The sequence below is a fragment of the Rhinatrema bivittatum genome, chromosome 11 (genome assembly GCF_901001135.1).
Source record: "Rhinatrema bivittatum chromosome 11, aRhiBiv1.1, whole genome shotgun sequence".
Lineage (NCBI taxonomy): Eukaryota > Metazoa > Chordata > Amphibia > Gymnophiona > Rhinatrematidae > Rhinatrema > Rhinatrema bivittatum.
In genome coordinates this window covers 72,854,431-72,878,441 of record NC_042625.1, presented here as the reverse complement: position 1 = coordinate 72,878,441, position 24,011 = coordinate 72,854,431, and the positions used below count along the sequence as shown (strand labels likewise).

Below are 24,011 nucleotides of genomic sequence, written 5' to 3'. Positions count from 1 at the left end.
ACTAGCACTGGAAACTTTACTCTGCTTCTGAGCAGCAGGAGTTAACATTTCTAGCAGTAAGAAAACCTGAGATAAGCCTCCGCACCGGGGAGGCCTTGGTTAACGTGGCATTTGCATGAAAGAACACTAATTTCGTCTGCTGAACGTCTCGTTAAAATTAGAGGTAAAGTGGTATGAACTAACATGTGCCCACAGCCAAGTACACTTTAGTACATTGGCTTAAAACAAAAGAGCAAAATGGTAATTGGCAGAAAAATATTTTTATAGGAAGATGTTATTTTAACAGACCAGCAAAAAAAAACAAAAAACCGTTGTGGTTAGAAGTTTCCTATCCAGGAATGCAGGCCCCTATTTCAGTAAACTGCGACTTATGTCCCAGAGAGTCTAAAATCATTTTAGGAAAGTTTTAGGCAAATAAAAGTGCTTATGGTTTCACTTTGCCTGCCACAGACAATGCAAAACTATGATTGCACTGGCAGCCACGGAGGTGCTCTCCCGGGAGCGAGAGTGCTGCAATCTGGCAGTATGGAGGCAGGTCCTGGAGCTTGACCCGCTAGAGCCAGCAAGGCCCAAAGGTCAACATCTTGCAGCCGGTGAAGCACAGCAAGCTGGCTGACCTGCTCCCACTGTGACCACAGAGCCAGTCTGTCTGGAGCCTGTGGTGATGTGGCAGGGTCCAGGTAGAGGAGGGAAGCAGAGCCTTTGCTGTGGCAGCCGGGGCCTGGGCCAATGGGAGGCGGACTGAAAGGGGAGAGAAGAACCGAGGGAGGGAATAAGGGCGGAAGGAGAGCCCGGGCCACACTCTGAAGCTGTCGTGTAATTTTACACTTGTTGCATTGCGTATCCGTCAAATGACCTGGCTAGAAGCCTGGGCACGATGCCAAGGGGCAACCAATCTGCACTCTTAAGTATCGAAAGCACAAGTTAGCAGTTTATACTCACATCACACAAATAATTAACTTTCGCAGAGCACTCCTACAGCTCCTGGGCTGCTTATAAAAAGTGGAATCAGTAAGCTCATGCAAGGAGAGAAGGAACTACGGAGAAATAAGAGCTGAAAAAAAGGTAAGAACGTGAGAACACTTCTGCAGATGACTTCCTACCCCTCCCTTTCCTGTTATTTTGCTAGAATAGGTTTGAATTGCATTTAAGTTCCAATTTGTCGAATAACAGGAGCTTGTATCTGGCTCCTAATGCGCTCATATGCTCTTACAGGACTCCTGTATTAATCATTAAACTTACAATTATTATTATAACTTATTATCAAGTAGTGTAATAGCACAAATCTCATTAATACAACCTTTCACATTTTACTTTGACACTAGGAGGGGTAAAGGTCCCACTAAGAGCCCCACATTAGAGAGAGTTCCTGGGCAAGCTAAAACCGTCACCCAAGTTAAAATAAAATACACCATAAAATCCTTAAATAATAATAATTAGCTATTTTTACAGAAATAAATATTCCAAAATTTTAAATACTCAGGCTGGGTTTCACCCAACGTGTCATGTCTATGCTGACTTTCAATGGCAGTAAACAGTAATAATGATTTTAAGGAAAAACAGTGGTTAGGCTGAATCTCCTCCAGGTTAGGAGCGAGATTTACAGATTCAGAGCATCGTCGGTGTGGCTCCATGCCACTACTACCTGAAAAGCAGTCCTGGCTTTTCCCAACACCCCTGTTTGATACACGCTTACCAATAGGGTTGTTAACCAGCTCCATATCTGCTAATCAGGCTGAGCCACATCTGGTTCTACCAACCCTCTCCCCTGCACGAGCGAACTTGAAATTCCTGCTTAAGGGAAATCACAACTCAAGTCCTGTGCGTACAGTGGAGACAAAAGCAGCACTGGATCAGCCCGAACAGCAAAAATGAAGCCAGTTGGTGCAAATCTTGTTTTGCCGCACTGGGACCTGGAGTCCTTTTTTTTTTTTTTGACTTTGTTTTCTTCTTAAGGATATCGGGGCTGCGTCTATGCAAGCAGAGCAGGCAAATCCAGGACTGGCTCAGGCGGGTCCTCCTTTGAGCCAAAGCCAGCTGGTCACCCAGTCTGAAGCAGAACCAGAGAAGGGGGCAGGATTGTCTCGCCAGGGCCAGCTTGTCATTCTAAAAAGGGAATAATCTTATAGTAAGATGGTGCGAAGGGGCCCCTGCTGAAGGCTGGCTGCCCTTAACAGGGGCTTGAACGGCTCTCTACAGATTGGTTTACAGCAAGAAAGCCTGCCTACATTTAGGGCAATCCCTAGCAAAGTGAGGTAGAATTCAGAGGTCAGCAGTACGTCCTGACCCCACTGAAGGGAGGGCATTTTGTTGGCCCATCTGATTATGGTCCCCAAGGCAGACTTCTGCTACATCGTGCTCTTTTCACCGCCGGGATATCCATCCATCTCTGCTGCAAGAGTGAGAAGCAAAACAGGATCCCACGTTTGGAAGGTTACATTTTTCTGCACGATGGGGAGAAATGAAGGAGAAGAGAGACTGCTGACCTCTACTGATGTGGTTTCCCGTAGCTGAAGAAAACCAGCAACGTGGCATAACTGGTAAAGTGAGTTGGCCTGGGGGGATGGGGTAAAGAAATCACTGGTGAAGGTAAGGGGGGAATTTAATTTAAACACAACTGGAATCATCAACCCATTAGATGAGGACATTTCCTAGACTGAGATACTCTTCCAACCATAAGAGAACTTTGCTAAGCCTTGATGAAGGGAAACTGGAACAAACTTTGGAGGGGAAAGATGGAGTGAGGGAGGGAGAAGAGATGTGGTTTGAGCTATAAATGGAGGTCTTGGACAAATTCATAAGATGTTCTCTTATTGTGAGTACCTCACCAGCCGTCAACGCGTTTTTGCAAAGTGACTTATTTCAGATGGAAGACGGAATCATTTCTGCCATTCTATCCAAAAGATACGCGGCAGAGGAGACCCTCAGGGGAAGAGAAAGCACAAGCCAAGCTTAGAATCTCTCTCCGTCATTAATACTGTCTTGAGATTTTTCATTTTTGTGTAGCAAAGATTTAAGGCATTGCAGAGAACATATTTAAAATATATATACCTATATGTCTTCATAGAAGATCAAATGAATCCAGGAACACTTAAGAGTTGCTCTGCATAGCAATTTGATCCATTTCAGGTTTTAGCATGAGCTTGAAGTAGCCCACACCTGAAGAGGTAAGAAATTAAGGTCAGAGAACTAGCTGAACCACTATGGTCTGGGAGCTTTGAAAGCTTCCTTGCAGCTATGCACTGTTGAGATGCCTAGCAGGTCACCAGGGGCTCCACTGTTCAAGGCAAGTGATCGCTTGATCAATTTCTCTGTAAACACTAGTCACTCAGTATGGACATCTGAAATCCTTCATTTTGCATCTGTAAAGCAGGAGGTATCACTTTCTGCCTGCTGCAGGTATCATCAGGACCCGACCAGAATCTCCATGATGTTGTCCAGTTCATTCAGCTCCTTTCCATTCTGGCTGGAGGCAAATGGCAGCCAGTTGCACGAAGATGGGTAAGCCGGTGGGCCATCAGCAGTACAGGAGAGTGGCCAGCTACTTGCTGCTATCCCCAGCAGGGAGGGATCCCTCTCAAAAACAGATGTGTCAATATCCAGGAACAGGTCATCCATAGGCAGATCTCTGAGGTATCTAGAGCTCAGGAGGTCGAAGCTGCCAAAGGAAGAGGTTGTCGGCATTTCCCTCTCGGGTACTTGCTGTGCTATGGCAGCTCCCTGCTGGGGTTCCTCATTCTCTGTGGCACCTGGAGAGACATTTGCATCAAGGAGGAGTTGATTGATTATCTCTAAATCCTTGGACTCTACAGCATGGCTGGGGTCTCCAATAGCATGCTGGGAAAAACCTGCCTCAAGAGATAACTCCTCCTCCACTGGCACGTGCATTTCCAACGTCAACTCTTGCTTTGCTTCTACATCCTGATTCTCAGCCTGGCAGGACGAGTCTGCAGGGGTGCTTGGAGATGAGCCTCCATCTAGGGCCACTTCCAGCTCCTTAAGGATGGTGGAGATGGAGGCAGACAAGGAAAAATCTTCTTCCGAAGGGAAGAGCATATTGTCCAGTTCAGCAGGGGTAGGGGCAGGGTGGTTTCCCAAGGCCGGTGTAGCAGCTTGGGCTGGCGAGGCAGCAGGAAGGCTAGGAGCCACAGGCAGCAATTCCAGCGGGGAGGAGGAAGGGCTGCTGGCCCGCTGGATATCTTCCTGGATCACACGCAAGGTGTTGGTGATTAGGACATGCCGCCGCAGGCTGGGCTCCGCCAGAAGACAGCCCTGGTGAAATTTATCCAGCGAGAGATCCAGCAGGGACTGGCGCAGGTGGGCATAGCCATCCAGCTCGGGGGATGCCAGGGCATCCTCTCCAGCATGAAGTTTGCGCTTAACTCCACGCAGCAACATTACTATCTGCAAAATAATAAGCATATGGGATTCATAACTATCTTGAATTAAAAAAAAACAAAACAAAAAACTTACAACTTGCATTATACGGACAAAGTTGTTCAAAGTAGGGTACATCAAAACTTACATAAATTATATATATATATATAATAAAATAGAAATCTGTATTGACTTTTACTTGTTTTTATGTAATACATAAACAACCTAGTTAGGTGTCACCACTTAGGCCAGGACAGTCAGTGTAACTCACTATTAGAACTCTTTCACATAGTGATCCTCCCCTTAAAGTAAGAGGTTTCATGGATCAAGGGGAAAAGGCAGCCAAGGGAACTGTACTTCTTTTCCCCTTTAAAACAAACTTCTTCATTGCCAGACCACTGCCCCCTCTGGGTACCCCTCCCAAGGAAGGGCCCCTGCTGAGTTTATCAATTTCAGAGGAATTGCAACCTGTAGCTACTTTAAGGAACTTTAAATTGCCCTGGCATCCAGTGAAGCAAGAAAAGGGGAATTAAATGGTAGAAATGGGAAGGGACTGGCAAAATCCAATGTTGTCTGCTCTTCTCAACACGCAACCAACTAGAACCATGAAGGTAAAGAGAGACAAATCATTGTAACTGGCAAAAAGGGAAGGTTAACAACACAGATGCTGACATTTGGAAAACTCAGTAAAGGGAACAAACAGGTCGTGTCTGAGCTGAAATGCTATGGCAGGGTGGGGCAGAGAAGAAGAAATTGTACTGAGAGGGGGTGGTCAGCAGCTCGGACCCTTCCTCTCCCTATCAGCTGAGATAAGGAGGGGGAAGGGAGAAAAGATGGAGATTTCCTGCGGCAAAAAGAGAGCTACAAACAAGCCAACAATCCTCCACATCTCCTAACTTCAGAACAATATCCCAGCACTTATAATCAGCATACAAACGCATGCAGGATCAGAGAGGAAAATAATAAACATCCATCCTTCAAATTAATCTCAAAGCTGGTTCCGAAAAAAAATCTGATTGTTTAAAAAAAAAGTGCTTTTTCATTGAAGCTAAAAGAAAAAAACTAGCTAAGTTCAGAAGCTTTGGCAAATCGGTGCTTCCATAACAAAACCTGCCATAAATATTTCGAAGTACAATAGTTGTTTTTGAGTTAATTCCAGAAGATCGAAGAATATTTTAAAACATTAAATACAATTCCTAACAAGACAATTTGTTTTCTCCTACAAAGCAGTTAGTGGAACACCGCAGGTCCATTCCTCAGACGACTATACAGTAGTAACAGAGAAAAGTGATTTTTGGGGGAAAAGGTGGTTAAAAAAAAAGTATAATACTTACTGTAAAAAAAAAATGAAAGACCAAGCAAAATCAGAAATCTGTATAACTTCTTCCAGAAACACTACCCGATCTGGTTATAATACGACCGACCTACTATGTAACTACATAAAATCATCGTTATCATAAACATAAAACAGATCTGAGGCTAATCATAAATAATTGTCGAGTAAAATAAAGTTACTTTGTATTCCTAGACGCTTGTTACCGCCAGACAATTCAAGTTATGTCTTCTACACGCCCTGTCCAGTTGCCTGGAATCTTGGGAGTTGTAGACCCAGCTCCTGCATTGACCCCCCTCCTCCCGTTTCACAGAGCCGCCTGGAAAACTATAAGTTCCAGAAACCAGTGCGCGCCCATCCCAGCACCACCTCTTTCAGTGTTGCCAACCTCGCTTATTTACCGCGAGATTGGGCTTCTTTTCCTAGTCATTCGCGGGGTTTTTTTCCGATTCGCTAGTTGCTTTTAATTGGGCTATTTCTTTCTGCCAGTCGCGGTTTTTTGGGCTTGTTGGGCGGGACTTGTGCTCTGATGTTACAGTGATTGGCTGCTGCTGCGATGAAGCCTGTCCATAGCAGGCACACCCTATCCCTATATTGCAGCAGTAAGCCAATCAGAGCAGGATTCAAATAGCGAGCTGCAAGCCTTGTTGATGGATACTTCACGAGCACATTTTTGTTGGCAGACCTGGAACGGGAAGGCCGGCAGAGGAGGGCAACAGCAAAGGAATCTTCAGACTGTGCAGCTACAGCCAGGTATCAGGAGGGGAGGAATTAGTATGTTGGGAGGGGGGAATGAGAGGGTGGGGGGCCAGAGATGTGCTGAGAGGGGAATGAATGAGAGTGTGGGGGGCCAGAGATGTGCTTGGAGGGGGGTGGGGAGAGGGGAATGAGTGAGTGTGTGGGGGCCAGAGATGTGCTCGGAGGGGGGTGGGGAGAGGGGAATGAGTGAGTGTGTGGGGGCCAGGGATGTGCTCGGAGGGGGGTGGGGGAGAGAGGAATGAGTGAGTGTGTGAGGGGTGGGGAGAGGGGAATGAGTGAGTGTGTGGGGGCCAGGGATGTGCTCGGAGAGGGGTGGGGAGAGGGGAATGAGTGAGTGTGTGGTGGCCAGGGATGTGCTCGGTGGGGGGAGGGGAGAGGGGAATGAGTGAGTGTGTGGGGGTCAGGGATGTGCTCGGAGGGGGGTGGGGAGAGGGGAATGAGTGAGTGTGTGGGGGCCAGGGATGTGCTCGGTGGGGGGGAGGGGAGAGGGGAATGAGTGAGTGTGTGGGGGTCAGGGATGTGCTCGGAGGGGGGTGGGGAGAGGGGAATGAGTGAGTGTGTGGGGGCCAGGGATGTGTTCGGAGGGGGGAATGAGTGTGAGGGGCTGGTATCTTTTATTTCCCAGTGTTTAGCAGATGAACTCAGGACCAATGGGTATAGTGTACTCCTGCTAGCAGTTGGAGACTGATCAGATTTCAATCTGACGTCAGCCCCTAGTACATACACCCCTGCAGGAAGTGCAGCTCCTCAGTATTTTCCGTCTCCAAAGCAGTTAGAGACTATCTGCATGCTCTCTGAGCGTTAGAACCAAAATTCAAGGAAAAACCCAAATTTAAGAAAAGTTTATCTGAAGACTAGCCCCGCTCTCCTGCGTGATACCCTCGGGTCCCTCCCCCAGTTGAGATTCCCGAGGTGATTTCCGTGGTCCCTCAGAGGTGAGCCTCGATCCGGTGACCGAATCTCAGCAGGGACTTAGCCCCCGATTTCGGGCACGGCTGAGAGGCAGCGGGTGCATTCCTTGAGCGCGGTGGTGAAGGTATTTGCCCCTGCAGACAGAGACCACCCGGGACGAAACCGGGAAGCGCCGAAGACAAGGTAAGGTAGAAATCTTCTATGTAAACGGTCTCCGAGGATCGAAGAGGAGCACAGGCCGCCGATCGGAGCCAGTGCCGCCGGGTTGATCCGCCCTAGCAGGGCTAGGCCCCGGCTGTTCCCGAGGGTCTACCCACGTGGAGACCCTCCGATGAGGTCGCCATATTGCCCTCAAGATCGCTGTCGCCATCTTGACCCGACTCGCCGTTCAACTCGAGCGCACAAATTGAGCTAGGTGCACAAGTCCCTTGTGCGCCTAAGTTTATGCGCACATAATACCTCACGTGCATAAGTTGCGCGCACGGAACAAGGCGCATATCTGCGGCTAGGCGCACATCTCAGCGCATATCTGAGGCGCACTGAAGCGCACAAGAGCTCACGCGGCCACAGTCATGGCACCTCCAGAGTCAGGCATAAAAGCGCAAGGCCTCTGCCAAGCATGCCACGTCAGAGCCTCACAGAGCGAGGAGGCAGACGCCCTGTGCGCACAGTTGGAGGAGGCCCTGGGAGATCCAGGCCAGGGCCGTTCCCAGCCAGAGCCCAATGCTAGCTCTTCAGGGGGCACCCCGGACCTAGCAGGCCCCAGGGAGTCCACCCTGCACTCGGGGACTCCCAGAGAACCGGCGCCCCTCAACTTAGACCCAGCTTCAATACCCCGGGAGGTCCAGCCTCCGGAGGACCCTCATGCCCCAGGACCCTTGAGGCCTAGGCACAGGTCTACACCGTCCAGAAGTTCCGCCTACGGGGACACAGACCACTCTGAAGAGGAAATTGAGCCCCTGGAAGAAGGGGAACTCCCCCCCCCCCGGGGACAGAGCCACACCGAACCATGAGTCGCTTCTTCACAAAGGATGAGCTCCCGGACCCAGTATCCCAATGTCTAACGGAACTCGCTATCCCAGGCCAAGGGCAGCCAAGAATGAACCCCCTGCTGGAGGGCCTTCGTCAGACGTCTCGACATTTTCCTCTCTTACAGGTGGCACAACAGCTAATTGACCTAGAGTGGAATGCTCCAGAGTCCTCATTCAAAGGGGGTCGAGCACTGTCGGCCATGTATCCCCTGGACCCAGCGACCAAAGAACTCCTGGCGTGCCCTAGGGTGGACGCCATGGTCTGCGCGGTCACTAAGCGCACTACCATCCCAGTGGAGGGAGGAGCAGCGCTCAAGGACGCTCATGACCGGCGCCTAGAAGCCTTGCTAAAGCAGTCATTCGAGGTTGCAGCTCTGTCCCTTCGGATTGCGGCCTGCTGCACCGTGGTGACGCGCGCCTGCCTATCTCAAGCCAGGAACAGCACCCCGTTGCCAGGTCTCGATTCGCTGCTAGAGTTTACCCATCAAGTGTCCTATCTCGCCCCTCCCTGCTCATGTCTCTGACCCGAGAAGGCAGAGGCTTTCTGTGACTTGCTCTCCTCCATAGAGAACCCTGCAGGCCAGGATCGATTAGGTGGGAATTAAAGAAAACTGATTCCACGATCAAAAACATCTCAGAGGTCAATACAAGAAGGAATAGGCTCGGGGGGGCGCTTTGAAGCCTTGATGGGCCTTGCTTTAAAGCAGGGCTTCTCCCATGTGATATTACAAATCACGCAGAGGGGGACAGGGGCTAGGAGGCCCCCTCAGAGTTTTGATTGGGGGAAGAGGGAGGGTATGTTCTCCCTTGGAGTCAGGCCCTTTGATGATTTGAAATGAAGGGGGGGTCAAGATATGGCAGATAGGATAGCAGTAAAAATATTTCTAGGAGGTTGGCAATCCTACCACCTATCTCCCCCCCCCCCCCTTCTTCAGCATCTGCACCTGTCTCTTGGGAGGTGAGTGAATGTCAGGGTGGTGTGTTTGTGGCACTCTCCCACTCAACACCCCCCAAACACTATTATTCTTTTTCCCTCCCCTTCCTCTACCACCTCCCTCTTCTTACTCCCGTTCCCTCCTCTCACCTGGCCTGGATTTAGGCATAGGTAGGGACCTTAATTTTCAGTTTTTTATTTGTTTGCCTGCGGATTTTAATGTTAGTTTTTCATTGATTTATTTTTGTTCTGACTTGTCCACTGATTTTGCTCTCGAGTGCTATAACAAAATCATTTTTCCATTGAAATTCCCAAGCAAAATAAAATAAGAACTGCCCACTGCATTGCCCAAGTGTTATATATCTTGGTTTTCCAATATATTTTTTTAAACATTAATTTTGATTGGAAAATTTTAGAAAAGGTGGTGGTGGTTTTGCTGACTGAAGAGCATGGCTTGCTCCTGTTTACCAAATGTACTCCATTCTTACTTTTTATCTTTTTACAGCAAGTAATACCAGCGAAGTGGTCCCTTCAGGCAGCAGAAGATATCATGCAATATACAACAACCAGCAGAGGTGGGAGACTGGGCAGGAAATGGCAAATTAAATTTAATGTGGATAAGTGCAAAGTGATGGGAAGAGGAACCTGAAGTATAGCTACACAATGCAAGTGACATTAGGAGTCACCATTCAGGAAAAGGATCTAGGCATCATTGATGCTCGGTGAAGAGCAGCGGCCAAGAAAACAAATAGAATGTTAGGGATTATTAAGAAAGGAATGGAGAATAAAACAGATAATATCATAATGCCTCTGTAATCACTCTATGGTGAGACCACATCTTGAGTATTGTGTGCAGTTTGGGTCACCTAATCTCAAAAACAATATAGCAGAATTAGAAAAGTTACAGAGAAGGGTGACCAAAATAGTAAAGGGACAGAATAATTCCCCTATGAGGAAAGGTTAAAGAGGTTAGGACTCTTCAACTTGCAGAAGAGACGGCTGATGGGAGATTTGAGAGGACTATAAAATAATGAGTGGAATGAGTAAACCTTAATCGGTTTACTCTTTCAAAAAGTACAAAGACTAGCGGTCCCACAGTGAAGTACTAGGTGATACATTTAAAACTAATAAGAGAAAATGTTTTTTCTCAATGCATAATTAAGCTCTGGAATTCATTGCCAGAGGATGTGGTAAAAGCTATTAGTGTAGCTGTGTTTAAAAAAAGGTTTGGACAAGTCCTGGAGGAAAAATCCACTAACCATTATTAAGATACAGTTGCAAAAATCCACTGTCTATCCTTGGGATAAGCAGCTTGGACTCTATCCCTTGGGATCCTGCCAGGTACTTGTGACCTGGATTGGCCACTGTTGGAAACAGGATACTGGGCTTGATGGATCTTTGGTCTGACCCAACATGGTAAGTCTTATAGGTATTCTTATGTTCTTACTGTGATCCCAAATATGTCCACTGTGTCTAGTCACAGTGTGTGTGATTGCTAGATATAGACTTTTACTACTACTGGGAGGGGTATGAGTGCACTTCTATGGCTTACATAGAGAGGATGGTGATGGTATGGGGAATAATTTTTTTTTGTTTCATGACTTGACTCTGAAAAGGCAGTTAGTTATTTTTGCTGCTGCTTCTGTTCTATTAATGTGCTTCCAATATCTGGCGATAATGTTTTCTTTTTCCCTAACAGGAGATAGCACCTCAAGAGAGAGCCACAACAACCATATACCAGTCCTATCTGATCCTTCCCCTACTGTTTCTTTACCTCCCCCTCTTAACCTCCAGGACAGTCAAGATGCTGGTCCTGGCCTCCAGGCCATACTGCTTTTCTGTGCAACCTCCGACTTAACATCATGGCAATATTAAGTCAGAGGTACCAAAGTAAAAAAAATACTAAAAAAAAAAATTTTAAAATCGGCCTACGGCTCGCGGGTTGAAAACCGGACGCTCAATTTTGCCGGCGTCCAGTTTCCGAACCCGTGGCTGTCAGCTGAAAAGTCTTCACAGAGTCACAGTTGAGAAACTAATCTGGGCTGTGAGTCTGTGATCCAAGGTTCTCAGGGCAGACAGTCACAGACTAGAAGCTGTTCTGAGCTGTGAGCTCTCAGGGCAAAACAGCATCTGTCAAGAGAGGGATTTCAGGTGCCAGAGAGAAGGACTTCCAATGAAGAGAGGGATTTTCTGCCCAGAGAGGTACTAGGCACACTGGATGCTGGGCAGAAAAGAAAGTACTGTGCTACTTTGGCAAGGTCAGGCCACACTAAAAGTCTTGGGTGCCCAATATGCCATGGCTCAGACAGGTAACGCTTGACTGAAATTTCTGAAAGCTTCTCCTGAGGGTAGTGTTCACGCAAGTTTCTGCTGTCATCTCCTAATGCTATTGCCTTTGGCAAGGGAGCCAGTTCATCAACGATAGAATGAGATTGGCATTTCAAGGGAGGGATGAGGATGCAACTACTAGGGAGCAGCTGATGCTACTAGAGGTGGAAGGGAATCTACTTCTTCACTGTCACTGATCGTCTTTGACAATACCTTTTCAACCCTTGTAATGAACTTATTTTTCCCACCTGAAAGAGCATTATATTTGAGTGCAATACTGCCTTTCACATATGGGGCACACATAATAGCTAACAAAACAGTTTCGCTGGGTGAAAGGTTTAAACGTGCTCCTTTAAACGTTTAACAAGCACCAACACCTCCTTTAACAAATCTGGATGACTCAGAAATTCCTCTAATACCTGCTCTGCATAGTTTATGACAGCAATGATGCCACCCAAAGTGGCTGTGGCTAAACTCAGTGCATTAGTATATTCAGTGAAAGGCTTGAGGATATACACTCTCTGTGCAACGTGTGTCCAGTCCTGACAGCCCAGAGGGCATTCAAATCCAATTTCAGAGGCCAGCGCCAAATCATGAAGAGGTTCAGCAAAGGTACCCCACCTGTTTTCCTCTCTCTGAACAGCTTTCCACGACAATTGAAGTAGCCTGCTATTTTGCGGCTTCGGGACTTGACTGCACCCTTCCTTGCCTCCAAGCCCCAACGCATCCCTTGCCGCCAGGTGCAGCACATGTGCAAAGCACCGGAGGACCTGGAATTCACCATCAGCCTGTGCCTTAGTAACACTGGTGCCATTGTCGGTAATCCATTAAAATCCAGGGCACTGCTTCTAACTAGCCCATGCCATCCTTCCATCATCTCTTGGGTTGCCTCCAAGATATTTTCTGAGCTATGGCTCTTTCTTAACACCTGAGCTTGCAGCACAGCCCACAGGTGTCTTGCTGGTGTACCCTTTTTAGTGCTGCTTTCAGCTAATGTAAATCATTTTGAAGCGCCTGAAAAGTGGAATCTAAATCAAATAAATAAATAATGCCTCATCTGGCTGGCAGCAGTGTGCTGTGAGGGACAAATAGGCATGCATTGCATTCATATGAGTCCAAATGTCAGCGGTGAGATGGATGCTCCTCCCCTTTGCCAGCAGTCTGCATTTGGGCACGGCCCGGTACACAGAGGGCAGGAATCAGACGACAGCTAAATGTACTTCTGGAAGGAACTTTGAAACAGGGGGCATAGAGGTGGAGCAGCTGCTTCAACTCCACATGCTCTCCCACCTGCAGCGGCTGATCATCCAAAGCAATCATTTCACCAATATGTTTTGTGACCACTTTGAAGACTGCCTGGTTCCTGTACTGGGACAGTGTAGTGGGATACCACCCCCCTCTCCTCCATGGTAGTTTGTCATTGGTGCTGGAGCCAGGATTGTGTAGTAACTGAGGGTAAGGGCAAGGTGTTTAACACTAGCAAATTGCCTACAATCTCCCCTTTGCTCCGGTGGCTTTTCTGTTGCGGTAGTTGATGCATGGTCAACCACTGTACCAGCTTCTTCTGCAAGTAACAATGCTCTAATCAGGCCAATGTAATACTGTGTGCTCACTGCAGCGCATGGCTCAACCCGCACTTGGACGCGCGTCCATAGGCCCTGCTGCAAAACGAGGGTTAGTGCATCCAAAACGTGCGTCCAATTGCACACATCACGTGCAAAGGCAAGTTGATGAGGCTATCTATTGCCCCAATGCAAAAAAATATGCGCCCGACCTGCACATTTTTACTCGCCAAAATTAACGCCTGCCCCAAGCAGGCGTTAATTTTGGAACAGCCCAAAAAGTGTACTTCCTCCGACTTAATATCATGGCGATATTAAGTCAGAGGAACTAAAAAATTAGAATGGCCTGGAAAAAAAAAATGTAAAAGAAAAAAAAAAAAAAAGGGTGCCAGCAGTCAGGTTAGGAAAAGGGAAGCTAACCAGCTGACAGCCACTTCTCTGGGCGCCTGCTGCTGAGGCGGCACTAGGGTTGCATAATTTCCCCTAGCACCTCCTTTTTTACCACGGCAGCCCATTTGCATTTTGCATTGGGTGCCCCGGAGAGGTGGATTGGCGCACGTTAAGGGAGCAGGCGCCTAATCATGAGTGCCCCTTTAATGCAGCTGATATTGCATCAGCTTGTATGTGTTCAAGTATTTCTCCTTTCTTGCTGCTGACCTGAGCCTGCAAGCAAGCTTGATCTACTTCGTCCATCCCAACTACTAGGATTAGCACTTTCCCTTCCCAAAGAACCGGCTGTTTCTGGCTGGGGGGAGGGGGGGCTGATCTTCCTGGTAGCCCTGTTGCCACTGCTGCTACTTGCTGCTTTACTACTACCACTATCAGTACCCTTGCTGCTACCATATTTTTAACACTTGCTAGCCACAGCACATTTTCTTCTGAATGGCAATGGATGACTGATTGCTTACTTAATACTTACTGATGCAGTGTGCAAAGGCAAGGTACACAGGAGTGGGCAAACACAGAAAAAGTAAGAAAGGAAATACATTTAAAAAAAAAGAGAAAGAAAAACACAAAGCAGCAGTAGTACAAAGTAACAATCTGTCCCACTTAAGGATTTGCAGCCCACACAGAGTCACAATAACAGAAGCACTGTAAGTGTGAGCAAGCATTACAGTGAGGTCTGTGAATCTAGTCTAATGCTTCAGGACTTTGAATAATACAGAAAAGTGAGTGGTAATTTAACAAACAAAAAAAAAAAAAAAGGAGGTCTGATTGTGATTTAAAATGAAATGACCCTACCACCAGCAGAACAACTGAGATAAAAGCTTAAATTGCTGCACACACTAAGATTAGTGGGTCATTGGCTAAAGGACATGCAGAGAACCATCACACACACACAGTGGCACCCTTAGTTACTAGTAGCATTAGCAAGCAGCTATTAACCTATATTACAATTTCACACTAAGGACAAAAGCAGCCAGTGAGACTTAGATTATAATAAAGCAGCACAGAGCCTATAAGGGCCTAGTACCTACTTCCCAAGACTGATACTAAATCAAAATCAGTCGCCAGACAATACAACGATTGATGATTAATTTGTAATCACAGGAAAGTATAACTAGTCACTCTCAAATGAACAATGAGCTCTGGTGTTGTCTCCTCAGTTCCCCCAAAGCAAAGCAGCAGACAACCAGAGTTCCCCCTTATTATATCTAGAAACATGATGGCAGAAACAGACCATATAGCCCATCGGACCAATTCGCTTAGCATTATAATTCCCATCACTTCCTTAGAGATCCCCTGAATTTATCCCATGCTTTCTTGAATTCAGATACTGTTTTTGCCTCCACCACTTCCACTGGGAGGCCGTTCCACACTTTCACCACCCTCTCTGTAAAGAAACATTTCCTAAGATTACTCCGGAATCAACCCACTTTCACCCTCATCTCATTGTTGCGACAGTCGCTGCCCGACGTCTCCACTCCGCCCACCTTACCTCTTTTGCGACTCCCTCTTTGGTTGATGGAAGTTTGGCTGCCGCGGAGTCATCTTGACGACCTCCTCCGGCGTCCCCGGACTGGCTAGAGGCTGCCTTCCGCCATGTTCTCCTGAGGCCTAAGGGCGCGCGCGCGACGCGGCCCCAACTCAAATACCAGCTGTGGCGCGAACCTCAGGGGCGTCCCCCTGAGATGACGGCATCCTCACCGCATACTTAAGGTCTTCGTTTTTGCTAGTCGAGTTAGCAAGGGCTTCCTCCAGGTATCGCTGCGGATGGGATTCACTCTCCGCATACCTCGCTACTCTGCCTCCTCGGACTTTACCAGGGGTACCCGCTCCTCGGGGGTCTCTCTCTTGCTTTTCAGGTCGCAGTCTGGAACTGGTACTCGCTCCTCGAGGGCCTACATTCCCGGACCTGCTACCGAATACTACTTCTGCCAGGAAGTCACCGCTGCCTACACCAGTGAGTTACCATCTCTCTCTCTCCGAGCTTTCCCTGGAACCAGGTACTCGCTCCTTGAGGGCCTACTTCATTCCAGCCTCTGGGCTGCTTCAAGAGACTATTGTGTGAGTGTTACCATCAAGGTTCTGTTCCTCAACTCTGCATACTCACTATATTCAGTTTTTCTACAGCTCAGCCATCCTGGGATCGCTGTTCCAGTGCCTGAGGGACTACAGCCCAGCTGGGCTCTTCAAGCTCACTACTGCCACCTCTGGTGGTTCACTATACAGTTTAATAAAAGATCTAGTGTGTGTCTGTCTCCCAACTCTGAGCCTGACCAGTGGTCCCTCTCAGGATCTTCGCCCAGGGACATGGTCATCTGCCACCAGCCAGGGTTCAAGGCCTGCTGCCGCTCCTTGCGACGTTGGGCCAGTAACTTCCCGCTCCTTTGCCTCTGGTACCAGTTTAGGGCAGTAAGACAGCAGTATAAATGCACGCAGAATTTGAACTTCAATGCATATTTTCTTTACTCACCCGCTAAAAGGTTTAACTGCCACTGCAATAAGCTAACACAGTGGAAGTGTGTGTGTGTGGTGGAGGGGGTAAATAGCTAATGCCTTCCTTAGCACTGGATTAACATGCGAAGACATTACTCAATAGGCCTAGTTTTACCCAGGCATTTCTGGTGTGCAAAACTCTTTGCTGCATCAGAAATACGGTTTGCGATCAAAAAATGTGCACACAACTGCTAGTGAGACCCTGCCCTTGGCCGAGCCCACCTTAATCCATTAGGGCCTTCTACTGTAAATCCTTTGGGGATAAGGAAACACTTACTGCACCTATACGTACCTTGAAAAGATGAGCAATCACATCTAAAATGGAATCTGCATCCCCTACAGCTGGGCCAAAGAGCTTCTCTCTTATTGATAGACTAGAAGTCATGGGCCCAATATTCGAAGTGATCCACTTATTGGGATATTACTTATCTGGATAACTTACAAGGGATAGTCAGCAGCACAGCTATGCTGCTGAATAGAACTGGGTAAGTTCTAGTTAGCTGAATAAGTTATATCCAGAAAACTTAAGACTTGTTATTGAGCAAGTTTACTTTATTCCAGTTAACTTACCCAGATAAGGTTGAATTATAGGCACTTATCTGGATAAGTTGCCTTACCTCAATCTGATCATTGCCTGCCCCCAAGGAATTCAGCTATCTATTTAGTCGGATAAATATTTATCTGGGTAAGTGGTAGCCGCTAGCCATAACTGGCCACCACGCTGGACCTTCAGCAACAGCCACGTAGCCAGATAAGTCCGATTGATTCAGCTACATAGCATTTGAATATCCCGCTATTTTTAGGATAAGCCGCACCTAATATCGCCTTATAAGTGTAACATTTTGTTCTCATTCAGCCATGATTTTGCAGTGGAAATGAAGGTATGCAACCGATGTCTGCATAATAACAAAACATCAAATAGCCAAAGCTTGACAGGAAAACTGAGCATCATCGTCAGTGGCGGTCACTTTTGTTACCATTTTAATCTTGAAGTTAGAAACTTGATCTGATTGTTAGAGGCATGACATTACAAATCATCTTATCAAAGGAAAGTTTCATGCTGCAGCTCTTCTTGAATTCTCCGCACAGCTGGTATTTTCCTTCACTGCTACGAGAAGAGATTGTTATTAACCATAAGCTGGCGCAGGTAGCAAAAATAAAGGATAATGGATTAAGTGGAAGCGGGTGGGGGCGCAACAAATATTTTGGTGTCGCAGGCTTAGTTGTGTTTGCTCCCGGCAGACCCTGCGGGTTCTAGGGCCTCGCTGCTAAACCTTGGGATAGTCTGCGCAGAGGGTGACGCTCTTGTGGTCGTACTCCGATGTGGTGAGGCAGCGAAGGAAAAAATGCGCCAGGTCATGGACGGAGATCACCCTTCCACCACGAGATTCGGACACAGTGTAGTTTCCGGTCAGCGGTTGATCGGCTAAGGGGGGGGGGGGGGGGGGAAGGACGGGCGAGAGAGAGAAAGAAATTAAAGAGGTTAGAGGTCGGTGGGGGTGTAGGTAATTCTATTTTACTGTATGTTTGATTTTCTTATTTTTTTTTTCTTCATTTTAAATCACATTTTATAATTAAACTTTCGCAACATGCTCAGATTTTCAGGTCAATAAAGGGTGCGGTGTGAGCGGTATCCAAGTACCTACCAGATCGCTGGGCAAGTACCAGAAGCATTTATGTGGCCCCTGGACTCTCTTTCTGTCCTTGTATTTGCTGCTAATTACAGAGCTCTGGTAAGGATGGGGCTTGGAAGACAGAGCAACAATGTCCAAGTGTCTGCCGACTGCTCATCTGTAATTGCTTCTCATTTAGGTGAAGCAAACAATATTCAGATAACACATTGCAAACCCAGATCTACAACACTCCAAGCCCCTGGGAGCCTCACTTGGCATTGATGCGCCACATGTATTAAAAAGAATTGTACCCATTTTGTCTCTATAGGAAAAAAAAATGCCTTTTAAATGTCAGATGCACAGTGAGAGGGGGGGGGTCTATTAGTACATCTTCACCTTATCAGAAGGGGCTCTTTTAGCCCCTGCATTTTAAAAAGACGGTCTCCCCACCCCCACCGGTGCTACTCAAGATCTCTTCTCTGACATACTTGCTATGTGAGGCGGCAGCACAGCAACGTAGTCCAGCCCAGACTCCTTCAGGACTTGGTGCATCCGGATGTGATCCTCCGTCACGGGACGCATGGGAGGGGGCACTTTGGTGGAGTCCCAGAGCAGGAAGGCTGGAAGGGAAGCAGGAGGTTAGAGGTGCTGAGCCACCACTGGCAGCACCAAGCTAGAAACGGTCATCGAGATCCGGCTTTCAGAATCAGGAAATGAAAATCCCCTCCAGAGCTATGGGGACTCACATGACATGCAGGCAACCACCTTCCTGACGCCATGGGCCTTCATTGCTTCCAGAATGTTCTTTGTGCCTTCCGACATCATGGTGGTGGGACCTGGAGAGAAAAGGGGGGGGGGGGGGGAAAGATTTGGGAAGGCTTTGTGAGACCAAGCAAGGCAGCCAAGGGCTCCTCCGGAACATTCCGAGCTGCTCAACTAAATTACATTAAAGGATCACTCCAACAACAAAGCCATGCAAGTGAGCGTTCCCCTGACAGGCGGTTTGCATTCTGCTATAATTTGCCTCGTTTGAATGTTGGTCACTCTCTAGGTCACACTCCATATACCATATTTGCACTGTATTTGCTTCAGATTTAATGACAGGAATTTGAGAGTAGACCTTAAGGAAACAAAATCTAACAAAAAATGTCCCTTAACCTTAATTAAATGCAAAATACAGTTAAGATACTTTTCTCATAGGATATGTGACGATGACCCTTTCTGTTGCATTTCCCCATGGGTTAGCACCTGTGTACTCAGAACATTCTGCAGTCTCTATGCTGGTAAAAGGACGTGCGAAGTTTAACATGTGCACTATTACACACTGAAAAGCATGCACGTTTCTCTGCAACTGAGAAAAGGGACATTCCCAGTAGTGGGGAGAGGTCACAAGAGTAACTCTATTCCTCTCCCCCCCTGTCACTTTTCACAGACCCTTACACTAGTGTAACAAAAATTATACCCAATTGTGTAATTTTCTGGACTTGCATTCGAGGGAAATGTTATTTTAGAACCTGCAGTGCTGTGATCGGCCACCCCTCTGGACTTCTCCGTGACAGGCCCCAGTTTTGGAGTACTATAACACGGGCTTTGAAAACAGAGAGATGCATTGTTAGCACAAAAAAATGTTGAACCACCTGCCACTGATAGGAGTCAAAGATGCTGGGCTAGCTGGACCTTTGGTCTGAACCAGTATGGCGAGTAACGTTCTCCTCTGAAGGATGAGTAGCACCACACAAAGCCACAGAAGATGTTGACAGAAAAGGACCACTTGGTCCACCCATCTGCACCTGCCTGTCGTGCAGTCAGAGGTCCTACTTGAACTGATTGCCTGTTCTCCTCCTCCCACCGCTAAGGTCCCTGTGCGCCCATTCCAGGCAAGGCTGAATAGTGCTATTCCTTTTGATTCTTCTAAACCAGAGCTCCCGGTTTCCAGTGGCAGAATTTTTCAACATTCTGTGGCAACTATGTGGCAGATTTGCATAAAAATTGACATCTCACAATGCAAAGTTTTTTTTATTGAAAACCTTTAAATATTATTTAAAAAAATCAAATCTGAACCCATATACAAATAAAGTTTACCAAGTAAAGACATATGTTAATAAACTTAACTGTGAAATGTCAATTGGAATTGAAATAGCGCAATGATCCTTTTTCTATTTCCTTGAGAAAGTTCTGGACATCTTTCCAAGTACGTGAGCCTCTGTATGCTGAAGTTGCCCTCAGCATCAGCAGTTTGTCATGCTGTTAATTATATAGAAAGATGTGTGCACATCTATTGGACACTGCTTACAGAAATAAAAACCAGTTCAATTAGCACAAGTTTGAAACTTGTTAGCAATAGTGCCAGTTGTCAAGGCTTCTATTAATTGAAATGAATGCTGTCTCTGCCAACTGTGGGACATCAGCAGTTGCAGACTTCCAAAAACCACATCTAAATCTTTGTATCTGATGTAGCTGCAAGTGCAAGAACCTTTGCAGAAAGATGAAATTCTTCTAAAGCAACGTCAGGCCATCCAGGAGTGAGACCAGAATCAACTTTGGCTTGATGTAAGAGATCTTTGAGTGGTCAAACATTCTGCTTCTCCATCCACTCCAACTTCATCCCTCCCTCCTGTTCCCTTTTCAGGAGAGGAGAGGAGGGACTGGATTAGGGAGCAGGACACCTCGTCTCTCCTCTGTTCTGTCTGACCAGCCTCACACTCACCCTCTTTCCCTCCATTGGCTGCTTGCGTGGGGAGGGCCTGAAGCAGAAAGCAGGGAGCGAGCAGAGACTGAAGGCAGGCACCCCGTAGCTTTCGTCAGATGATAGAATTACAAGGTATGGGAGCTTCAGGTTTGTCGGGCGGCAGGTTGTAAATTATGTGGCAAGTGGCTAATAATGTAGTTTCTTCCAACTGAATCCTGAGAGCATTGCTTATAACCTCCACTAGAACTCTTCCACCGTCCACCACCCTCTCAATGAGAAAGTATTTTCTGACATTTCTTTTCAGCTTCAACCGACGATCCCTTCTCCGTGAGCTATTCATTCTCTGGAAAATGCTTCTGGCACTTTACTGAAGCCTGCTAGATATTGGAATATTTGTATTATGTCTCCCCCTTTCCTGGACAGCGTATCTTTAGCTCGGTAAGTCTCTCTGTGTGTAGTTTACAGTGCAGGCCAGTCACCATTTTGGTGACCTTGCTTTGAATTCCTTCCACCTTGTCAATGTCCTTTTGCAGATGTCTCCAGAACCGAGCACAGTGCTTAAACTGTGCGTGTGTGGGGGGAGGGGGGTCACGCCAAAGAACCCACAGAGAGGTAATATGACGTTCCTCGTTCTACCGATGCACTTTTGAAACACAATTTTCCCAGTCAGAATATGTATGGGGGCTGTTCCGGCTTCAATGACCTTTTGCTAAGCCCACAATGCAGGTCTATATTGAACAAGTCCTAAGGTTATTTTTCTCACAACTTGTGTTCCATCCCCACTGTGGCTCATCTTAACCCCACCATTCCTGGGAACCATCCCTCAGTGACAGATCTGTATTTTTATCTGTGATATAAACTGCTTTGGATTCATATTTGTGAAGTGAGATGGTATAAAAGTGTAAAACGTAATGTAATCTTCACTGACACCCTGTAGTACAACATGGAACTGTTCTGCTATGAGCAGAAACCCAAAGCAACAAAATCTTAAAACTCTGGCCGTCTCCTCCTATCCTTGCTTAGGACCAGAAAACAAAATTCTCTCATGGATTTAACCCTTGATGCCAAGAAGCCTGGCCTGCTTTTTTCTTTCCAAAACTTCAGGCGCAATTCCCAGATCATTGGGATCAGGACTCAATTTCATTTTCCCCCAAGGCTGGAAAGAGCCATGTAAAGTTTCAGGAGGAAAGGAGAAGAACTTGTTATTAATAATCACATGCATCAACGTGTGATCAAGTACTATATTGTGAATACTCAGAGCAGCTTTTGCCTAGGTCATTTTTGAGTTTTGTTTCTCACTAGCTATTTTTAATTGATGGCTAATGTAGACAATATAAATTTTTTTTTTACCTTATGCTATTTTTTTTTTTTTGTAAAGGCTCTCAAACCATCTACAACTCACCCAGATCAGTCCTGGTTCCCAAGAGGATAAGGACCGCATCCTGGCCTTGCACAGCCTTGCTGACGTCTGTCTCGTTCAGGACGTCGCCCATGATGACTTTGGCCGGTTTGCTGTCAGGAGGGAGTCTGGCCAGGTCACGCACTAGGACAGTCACCTGATAATCTGCCACAAAATCAAGAAGGCAAGGGATGAGTGAGGGCTAGTGGCCAAAGGTGGTAGGGGGAGATGGCAGGGGTTAATGACCACTTGGGTGTTAAAGCCATAATAAAAAGGCACTGTCAGGGGCAGGAAACTGGAAATATGAAATTCAATAACCTCCTTTTGCAACAGCAGAGATATATAGATTGATGCTGCAGGATTGATGTTCTGATGCTTATTTGTATATCTGAGTTGCTGTACTGAGGACCCCTAAAACTTGCATACCTTCATCAGAAAGCATTAAAAATAATAAAACACTAAAAAGAAATGCAAAGTTGCAAACACTGTCAGCAGTATGCTAATCTGATTTAATTTCAGGGGTATTGCAGTTTCTGTTTGAGTGTTCCTTCAAAAGTTACAAGTGTCCAAAAAACAAAACAAAATATTTTTTCCAGTTACTGCATGGGACATTAGTGGTGCAGCAGCCTAGAGAGGTGATTAAGTGACTTGTTTAAGGTTGCAAAGGAGGCTGGATTAGAATTTGGGGCAGCATGGATCGCAAGTCTGTTTGTCACCTGAACCTCACTTGTGGTGCTGGGTGCTTCAGAGTGATAAAAACTCTAGGACCAGGATCCTAGCTGTAGTCGGGTGCAATGAGATTTCTGCTGAGTCACGCTCGTGGAGGCATTTCTGCTGACTCAGGGTCCTGTCACATGTTCTCTGTGACAAGCGATAAACCCTTGTTTGTGCATTCTGAAGAGCAGGGGTAGATAACACCCACTTTCACAGTCTAAAAGAGCTTTTGTCTATCTGCCGGTTGAGAAAAAGTATGGGGGTCACGGCACAAGATCTGTGCAGCCCCAGTCTTGTGCTGTTGCTCCAAACTTGTTCTGACCATCAGAGATAGCTCTTTTAGACTGTGAAAGTGGGTGTTATCTACCCCTGCTCTTCAGAATGCACAGACAAGGGTTTATCGCTTGTCACAGAGAACATGTGACAGGACCCTGAGTCAGCAGAAATGCCTCCACGAGCGTGACTCAGCAGAAATCTCACTGCACCCGACTACAGCTAGGATCCTGGTCCTAGAGTTTCTATCACTCTGAAACACCCAGCACCACAAGTGAGGTTCAGCTGACAGACTTGCGATCCATGCTGCCCCAAATGCTAATTCAGCCTCCTTTCCTTAGCTGCGCAATCTTGAACAAGTCACTTAATCACCTCTCCGGACTTTCCTTAACGTTGCCAGGCAGCCTCACCGCCCCCTGTGTAATGCTGTAATACTACACACTGAGAAAAAGCCTAACAAAGCAGCATTCATTATCTCTAGAGTTAGGATTACTAAATCCCAAATATTTTCTTGAGGTTGAATTGACGCTGTTCCCTTTACTACGATACATTTTGTTATATAAAAAACAAACCATGCACACAAACCTAAGAAATAAAACATGAGGACATAATTACTATCCTGGAGCAGGAGACGAGCGCGCAAAAAAAAAAAAAAAAAAAGTTTTACTAAATAAATAAATACACCGAGCCGAGCAGTGACTCCAGGCACTGTCATTCTAGATCTTGCCAAAGTTGGCATTTTCTGTTCCCTATCACACTTTGGCGCCAAGACCCTGCGATTCACTGGGATTTCTTTCCAAGCCCTCGCCCCCGCCTTCCGTCGCATCCCCCGAAAACGCCGCCGTCTGCTGCCGCTGCGGGGCCTCCCCTCTCTCGTTATGCACGTGTCCGAGTCCTCGCTAAACCCCCCCGGGGTCTGATTAACCTTCGCTGCTGCTCGGCTCCTTTGCCCTCTGTTGCCTTACCCTTCTTGTCAGCTTGGGCCAGAAGAACCTGCCCTGTCCTTCCAGTGGCCCCAAAGATAACGATGTTTTTGTGTACCGAGGCCATGCTTGGATTTCGGCGGGAGCCCCGATCTGTGAAAAGAATGAGACTTCCCGAGTCCGTGTCCCCTGTCCAGTGCCAATTTCAGCTTTTGTTCCACGTG

At 46.9% G+C, this 24,011-nt stretch overlaps 2 protein-coding genes and 1 long non-coding RNA gene across 5 annotated transcripts; 1 reads left to right on the top strand and 2 right to left on the bottom strand.

The window, feature by feature from the left end:
* The first annotated feature begins 770 nt into the window (after positions 1-770).
* LOC115100679 lies at positions 771-21,993 on the top strand. 3 transcript variants are annotated; one of them, XR_003859164.1, is made up of 5 exons: positions 771-1,065; positions 6,394-6,463; positions 9,852-9,921; positions 20,783-20,916; positions 21,857-21,993. It is a non-coding gene; the product is annotated as an uncharacterized LOC115100679 (long non-coding RNA). The 3 variants fall into 3 exon arrangements; XR_003859166.1 differs by lacking the exon at positions 6,394-6,463 and having other exon boundaries at positions 774-1,065; XR_003859165.1 differs by lacking the exons at positions 771-1,065; positions 6,394-6,463; positions 9,852-9,921 and adding an exon at positions 19,403-20,610.
* LOC115100677 (SERTA domain-containing protein 2-like) lies at positions 857-4,955 on the bottom strand. Its single transcript, XM_029619390.1, has one exon. It carries the CDS (start codon positions 4,513-4,515, stop codon positions 3,406-3,408), a length of 1,110 nt encoding a protein of 369 aa, XP_029475250.1. The 5' UTR covers positions 4,516-4,955; the 3' UTR covers positions 857-3,405.
* BLVRB (biliverdin reductase B) lies at positions 17,125-24,011 on the bottom strand. Its single transcript, XM_029619391.1, has 5 exons — positions 23,830-24,011; positions 21,881-22,042; positions 18,536-18,625; positions 18,278-18,409; positions 17,125-17,602 (listed from the first exon to the last, which is right to left on the bottom strand). The coding sequence occupies exons 1-5, from the start codon at positions 23,912-23,914 to the stop codon at positions 17,445-17,447; spliced, it is 627 nt and encodes a 208-aa protein (XP_029475251.1). The 5' UTR covers positions 23,915-24,011; the 3' UTR covers positions 17,125-17,444.